This window comes from Chrysemys picta, unplaced genomic scaffold, assembly GCF_011386835.1.
Source record: "Chrysemys picta bellii isolate R12L10 unplaced genomic scaffold, ASM1138683v2 scaf9, whole genome shotgun sequence".
NCBI lineage: Eukaryota > Metazoa > Chordata > Testudines > Emydidae > Chrysemys > Chrysemys picta.
Window position 1 is genome coordinate 1 of NW_027052716.1, and position 7,649 is coordinate 7,649.

A 7,649-nucleotide genomic window follows, 5' to 3' on the forward strand; every position below is an offset into this window, starting at 1 on the left:
GAAAGGCTTTTTTTTACATTATTTTTTTTTGTTAGTCATCCCTGCTGGGGCCCCGCCAAAAATGTTCGAATTGGGCCCCGCCCTTCCTAAAGCCGGCCCTGCTGGAGAGAACAGGAGGATTCAGTCAGCAGGGGCTGCCGATCCGTCCCATTCACCAGGGCTGCCATCCTGCGGCTTCAGCATTAGTGGCTGGGGTGACTTGGGGAAAGGTCTCAACCTCCCCACATCCCACTTCACTGCTGCCAGAATCCCTCCTGCCCCCCCGCTACAGTCCCCTCCCTACCCAACCTGGGTGGGGCTGGAGGAGAGGGGTCTGAGAACTTGAGCTGTGGATTGGAGGTGGAACAGCTGTCAGGGGCACTGAGGGGGAGGTGGCAGGAGCTCCCCGTACAAGGAGGGGGGTTGCCACTGGAGGTCACTAGGAAGGACAACAAGACTCCATCCTGGGGGTCAGGAGGGGTAATCCATCCCTCAGAGGTGGGCAGGGGCTGGGTGGAAATGCTGCTGGTTCCAGGGGCCGTTAATCCCCCCTGATTCCTCGGAGGTGTCTGAGTCTCAGACAGGTTCTCGTTCCCTTGCAGCAGGAGGACGTCACGGCCAATGTGATGCGCCAGCTCCGTATCATGCGGCACTTGCGCCAGGTGACCGAGGTGCTGCAGGGCCTGTGCCTCTGAGGCCACCAGCAACTCCCGCTCCCTGCTGCGGGTACTGCTCTGGCTCTCTGTAAATGGGGAGCTAGTGGAAGGAGAAATGGAGCCCCCTGGCACTCACAGAAAGCTGATTACAGAATGAGCCCGAAGTGAGAGGCACCATATCCGCCCCCCTAAATAGCCAGACTTCAGTGGTGATACACCCCAGCTGGGGTAGCAACAGGATTGAGAACGAGGTAGGAAGTTCAGAGCAGCAAGGAAAGCCTGGAGGGGAACTTGAGAAGAGAGGTTGGAAAAGTGCAGCAAAGAGAAAGGTGCAGACCTAGCTGTTGGGTCCAGGGCCCTGAGCTGCTATCAATGTCAGGGTGGGACTGGGTTCCCCTACCGGCCCCAGAGGAGGCGGCGTACACGCACCTGGAGAGGGTTCCCAAGCCCAGCAAGGGGGCTACAGGCTGAGCAAGTGCCCCAGCGATGGCAGAAGAACTTCTGTCTGTGGAAAGATCCCTTTGGACTTTTAGTGTGAGGCAAGCTGGGCCCCAGAAGGGTGGACTAAAGGTGGTGACCTGGCCGGAGTTACCAGGGAGAAACTGCCGTGGTGCTGGAGCGACCATGGATGGGGGACGCTAGCCCAGCAAGAGGGCTGTGACGCTGCTCCCAATGCTACACTCAGTTTCTCAGAAATGAGTAGACTTTATGGGCAGAAGAGACAGTTAGAGCATCTAATCTAACCCCCTGCATATCACAGGCCTTTCTGCACCATATGGGGCAGGCAGAGCTCTGCCTGGGCGCAGGGGGAATGGGATGGGGGTAGATCAAGGAAAGCGGGGAGGGGAATGGGTGAGAGGGAAAGAGCTCCTGTCCCAGATGAAGGAATTTGGGGGCAGAGGAAAGGACCCTGCTCCACAGAGAGGGGAGAGAGTTTCTGTGAGTGCCAGGGGGCTCCATTTCCCCCTCCACTAGCTCCCCATTTACAGAGAGCCAGAGCAGTACCTGCAGCAGAGAGCGGGAGTTGCCGGTGGCCTCAGAGGCACAGGCCCTGCAGCGCCTCGGTCACCTGGCGCAAGTGCCGCATGATACGGAGCTGGCGCATCACATTGGCCGTGACGTCCTCCTGCTGCAAGGGAACGAGAACCTGTCTGAGACTCAGACGCCTCCAAGGAATCAGGGGGGATTAACGGCCCCTGGAACCAGCAGCATTTCCACCCAGCCCCTGCCCACCTCTGAGGGATGGATTCCCCCTCCTGACCCCCAGGATGGAGTCTTGTTGTCCTTCCTATGGACCTCCAGTGGCAACCCCCCTCCTTGTACAGGGAGCTCCTGCCACTTCCCCCTCAGTGCCCCTGACAGCTGTTCCACCTCCAATCCACAGCTCAAGTTCTCAGACCCCTCTCCTCCAGCCCCACCCAGGTTGGGTAGGGAGGGGACTGGAGCGGGGGGGCAAGAGGGATTCTGGCAGCAGTGAAGTGGGATGTGGGGAGGTTGAGACCTTTCCCCAAGTCACCCCAGCCACTAATGCTGAAGCCGCAGGATGGCAGCCCTGGTGAATGGGACGGATCGGCAGCCCCTGCTGACTAGGGTTACCATACGTCACGTTTTTCCCGGACATGTCCTGCTTTTCGGCAATCAAACCCCCGTCTGGGGGGAATTGCCGAAAAGCCAAACATGTCCGGGAAAATGCCGGCCAGGCACTTCCCCTCCCGCAGCTGCTCTGCTCCGCTCCTTCCCTCTCAGACTTTAAGAGCCGAGCTGCCCGAGCCAGCGCTACCGGCTTCCGGCAGCCCCCCCGCCTCCGGACCCCGAGCAACGGGCCAGGCACTTCCCTTCCCGGGCTCCAGCTGAGCTGCTCCGCTCCTCCCCTCTCAGACTTTAAGGCTCTAGCTGCGCTGGGGAAGCGCCGGCCGGGGGCGCAGGGTCTGGGGGCTGCCCGGCAAACCGTGAAGCCGGTAGCGCTGGGGCAGCCCTTTCCCCATGGCTGGGAGTGGGAGGGAGCGGAGTTAGGGCGGGGAAGGAGCGGAGTTGGGGCGGGGCTAGGGGTGAGGAAATGGGCGGGGCCAGGGCCCGTGGAGGGTCCTCTTTTTTTATTTATTAGACATGGCAACCCTACTGCTGACTGAATCCTCCTGTTCTCTCCAGAACAGGTCCAGCCTTGCCAGCAGCAGGACAAGCGTCCCCTGCCCATGTGCCTCAGCCCTGCCTGGTCAGACGCCATCACCCATCAGTCCTTGGCCTCCCAGGCTGCCAGTGATGGGAGCAACTCTGGGTGGTGGCTCGGGTGACACAGACACCAGACCACTAGGAATTGGGTGCGGCCCTGTGGGACAGGAGAGTCTCGCAGGGGGCACTTGGGGGACTCTCCTGCCCTTCCCAAGAGTGATAGCACCCTGTCCTAAGAACGTAAGTCTGGGATGAGGCAAAGCTTGTCATTAATTAGCCTGGCTAAAGAGCTGGGTGGAGCTGCTCCGCGGACAAGCTGGCTCGCTCCTGCTCATGGAGGTGAATTCATCTCCCTTCCCAGGAGCACCTGCTCTCCCTTTCATTCGACACCAGGCTCCTTGTGCCAGGCCAGCGAATGGCCACAGGATGGGAATGAGGCCTGGGCCCCGCCCCAATCTCCTGAGTCTAATGCAGCTGCTCACCTTGTCCCCCATCAGCTGCTGGGTTTCCCCCAGGAGGGAGTAGGTGACAGGGAGAGAGACACACACACATTTGTCCTTCTGGTTGCAGGGCTTGTGTCCTTCCAATCCCATTGGTGGCTGCACAGTGGGCAGAGTCCTCGCTGCGTGCCCGGCCCAACAGAATTGCAGGGCATGGTGTGGAACACAGAAAGAGATAGAGAGACTCATCCTCCAGCCGGCGTCAGTCTGAGAGAAATTGGCTGGGGTCCCAGTCTCAGTCTTCTAGCGGGTGCCATTTCCCAGCTGGGTTCCTTACCCCTCTGGTGCAGCAGCAGCTGGTAGAGCCGGTAAACCCCCTCCCTGGCCTGCCAGCTGATGTCCTTGGCTGGGTCACTGACGGAAAGAGCCAGCTGTGCCATGTGGTGACCCATCCTGGGGAATTCCGCTGAGTTCTAATGGACGGGAGAGGGAGAGGGGACTCCATCAGCATTTTCATGTCAGCTCCCAGTCCCCCCCCGGGCCAGGACTCTCCTTCCCCTCAGCCCCTCTGCAGGAGATGCTAGAGCCAGACCCTTAATTTCCTCTGCCCCCAAGGAAGCCTGGAGCACAGGGCTGTGGGCAGGGCCCTCCATGAGAACTTGCTTCCCCAGCTGCTCCAGGATGACAGGGAGCCATGAACCTGGAGCACAGTCCCCTTAAAAGCCCAGAGTCACCACTTAACTAGGACAAGAAGAACTTGACTCAAGCCAGGCTCACTCTCTGCTCTGACTCTGCCTCCCCAAGAGGAACACTCCTAACCCACAGCCCCTGCAGCAGCAGATCCTACAGCCCGTCGGAGCCAGCCCACCTACCCCTGGAGTCAGGAAGCTGGGGTCAGAGGTCACTTACGTCAAACTCAGGGAGGGTGATGGTGGATCTGAGCAGGGCCGTGCTGCTCTTAACGGCCCTGGCTCTCTCTCGCGGCACCCTGGACACGATCCAGTAGTTAATGTGCTGTGGGGAAAGGAGGCATTGCACTGACTGCCCTGACCAAGGACGCCCACTGGGGGCCCGGCTAGGAGGACTGACTGGAAAATGGATCTAAGAGTGAAGGTAAAATTGCCCCCACCCCTCTCATCGGGCTCACCTCCAAGATGTACTGGAGCCTGTCGGTGTCTGGGGACTCTGCCAGCAGGTTCCCCAGCATGGCGTCCAGGAGGTCTGGCAAGACCCTAGGCAGATCCTGAAAGCAAGGGAGAGCCATGGGTCAGAGTTAGGGAAACTGGGGCTACATCTGCCACAGGATGGGAAGTGGGGTCTCTGGGAAGCACTGGTGAGACCCCAAACACATATCCTGGCCTCTCTCATTCACATCCCACTGCAGGCAATTAGCAAGGATTCATGGCAGGATGACAGCTGGCTCTTCAATCCATGACTTTAGCATGATCTACCTGCACTTGGGTGGTGTCCTTCTCCATGCCCAGGGTGAAGACGGCGTGCAGGGCAGCTCGGAGGAGGTGGGTCTCCAGCTCTGGCTCCAGGGCAGGCGTCATGGTGCTGGCAAGAGAGAGGAGCCGATATTAGACTGTGCAGTGCGGGGATGGGACTGGCACCAACACGCAGGTGAAACTGCAGCAAAATAGGCACAGGCTGGCAAGAATGGAAACAGAGGCACCGAGCCAGGGAATGACAAGGCCAAGGTTTCTCAGAAAGACAGTGGCAGGGCAGGAATAGCACCTGTTCCCTGGACCCTGCTGCCCCTCCTGTATCTGATCCTGGGAGTGAGCCTCTCCCCAAAGCCGTTGCAATGTTACTGGAGTGAAAAGAACAGCCCAGCCAGGAGAGAGTGACCCTTCCCCGCACCTCTGCCAGAGGAGCCACCCTTGGGCGGTGACTTGGGAGTGGGAGGGGCAGTGACTCCCAGCCCTGGGCCTGAGCAGCACTGGGGTTAGGGGAACCGGGTCGGAGGGTCTCGGTACCTGAGGTTGCCCACAGCAATCAGGGAGTTAGCGAGGACGGCGCCGGGTGGAGAGTTATCAGGCAGCTCCTCAATGAGCTCCTGTGAGACCCAAAGGAGACAAAGGAGCGTGTGAGATTCGGGCCTCACTGACACTTCCCAGTGAGGAGATTACACAGCCAGGGCCCCACACAGCCAGCAGGATCCCCCCCACCTGCCTCCCGCTCCTCCGATTCCTGCCCAATAGTGACCACTCTCCGAATTTCTCCCGTCTCTTCGCCCCGACCATTTCTGGTTTCTGCAGACTAGATGTTTTAGCAAAGTTTAGAATTCCTTGGTGCTCAACACCGTGAAACTCCCCTTTCTCCTTCACAAAGGGTTTTAACGCCCCTTATCTCACCCAGGCTCTCGACTGCCCAAAGTTGGAGAATTGTCCCTGTTCCCACTGCAGAGCACCCCCCACGACACACACACACAGAGTCCTCCTGGTGGTGGGAGGGGAACAGAGGAAAGGACAGAAGACGTAAGAGATGAAGAGAAAGGAGGGAGGGATGGAGGAAAAGGTAAAACAAAAAGGACAAACCCTAATGTCCCCAGTGATTCTAAGGGACAAAATCCCAGGTGGGGAATAAAATTCGACCACCTTAAGCTAGTGTTTTCCAGGCCTAGAATTCAGCTGGCGCCAGATGCATCAGACTGAACAGGTTCCAAACCTCTCGGAGGCTCTTACCTTCTAAACAGGGACGTCTGTTTTCTAGTAAAATCAGGAAAAAGAAAAGAGAAAACTCAAAAGAGGTTCCTCCTGGCGCTCATGTACGTGAACCTAAATACTCTCTCAGTCCTCAAAGAGAGACCTCGAGAAGGAGACTTGCTGAAGCAAAGCTACAGGGGTCTCTGAGGTTTCCCTGGCCCTGCGCCCCTGTCCTGCCTGGCTGATGTCAGCATCTCTCTGTGAGGTCACCACCTCCCCAGCACCTTTGACCAATAGGTGGAGGTCCTGCAAAAGGCCTTTGTGATGTCACTGCCACACCCACTCCTCCCCTGCAGTGCTAATGTCCTGCCACAGGGCAGACACTTTGGAGGTTTGAGCTACACAAAGAAGAGACACTTAGATCTCAAAAATTAGATGAGATGTTTCAGTCTGAGCTAAGTAGTTGCTGCTCTTAACAATTGCAACATAATAAAATACAAATAAAATAGACTATTTCAGCCATTCTATTATGTCATAATCTGATCTGAGTAAACATGATAGGACACCTCATCTTATGCACTGCTCCTAGTGACACTCTCCAATAGATCCCCATCCTCCACCCGCCAGGAGGTAGGTAGAGGCGGATTGTTATCCCTACTTGAAAGAGGGAGAAGCTAAGGCTGAGAAAGGAGAATTGACTTGTCTTAGGTCACACAGCCAGTCCGTGGCAGAGTTAGGAATAGGACCCAAGAGCCCTGATTTTCAAACTAACCATCGGATCTTGAATTTCAGACATTGAATGACCTGAATAAAGCGCTCTCAAGTGAGTTCCAGACCAGCAAGAGTTCATAGTAATTATTCAGCAAGTATTTTAGGAGAACTGGAATGGTAGAGAAAATAATGAACTGCAGAGAAGCAGCAAAATTTGTCGAACATATGACTGGTTATGACTATTTACTTGGTCTTAAAAGAAAACAACAGGGACCTGAGTCTCCTCCCTGTCAATAACCCCCTGCTCAGCCAATCAGGGTAGAGACCGAGGGGCGGGAGGATGAGGGTTCTCACCAGAGAGTCAAAGGATGGCCCAGGTCACCGCTGGGGATCACTGTCTGAGCACTATTTCAGCCCCACATTTTTCGGTGGACCTCCCACAATGGGAGTTGTAGAGCACCCCCCACGACACACACACCCCCCTCCTGGTGGTGGGAGGGGAAGAGGGAAAGGACAAAAGAAGTAAGAGATGAAGAGAAAGGAGGGAGGGATGGAGGAAAAGGTAAAAGAAAAAGGACAAACCTTAATGTCCCCAGAGAGTCTAAGGGACAAAATCCCAGGTGGGGAATAAAATTTGGCCACCTTAAGCTAGTGTTTTCCATGCCTAAAATTCAGCTGGCGCCAGATGCAGCAGACTGAACAGGTTCCAAACCTCTCGGAGGCTCTTACCTTCTCAACAGGGACGTCAGTTTTCTAGTGAAATCAGGAAAAAGAAAGGAGAAAACTCAAAAGAGGTTCCTCCTGGTGCTCACATACATGAACCCAAATACTCTCTCAGACCTCAAAGAGAGATCTCGAGAAGGAGACTTGCTGAAGCAAAGCTACAGGGGTCTCTGAGGTTTCCCTGGCCCTGCGCCCCTGTCCTGCCTGGCTGATGTCAGCATCCCTCTGTGAGGTCACCACCTCCCCTGCACCTTTGGCCAATAGGCGGAGGTCCTGCAAAAGGCCTTTGTGATGTCACTGCCACACCCACCCCTCCCCTGCAG

At 56.6% G+C, this 7,649-nt stretch overlaps 1 protein-coding gene across 1 annotated transcript; it reads right to left on the minus strand.

The window, feature by feature from the left end:
• Nucleotides 1–1,992: 1,992 nt before the first annotated feature.
• Nucleotides 1,993–5,366, minus strand: LOC135977672 (maestro heat-like repeat-containing protein family member 1). The gene is made up of 5 exons (XM_065578903.1): nt 5,224–5,366; nt 4,696–4,801; nt 4,392–4,487; nt 4,154–4,258; nt 1,993–3,717 (listed from the first exon to the last, which is right to left on the minus strand). Exons 2-5 carry the CDS (start codon nt 4,795–4,797, stop codon nt 3,490–3,492), a joined length of 531 nt encoding a protein of 176 aa, XP_065434975.1. The 5' UTR covers nt 4,798–4,801; nt 5,224–5,366; the 3' UTR covers nt 1,993–3,489.
• Nucleotides 5,367–7,649: the final 2,283 nt, after the last annotated feature.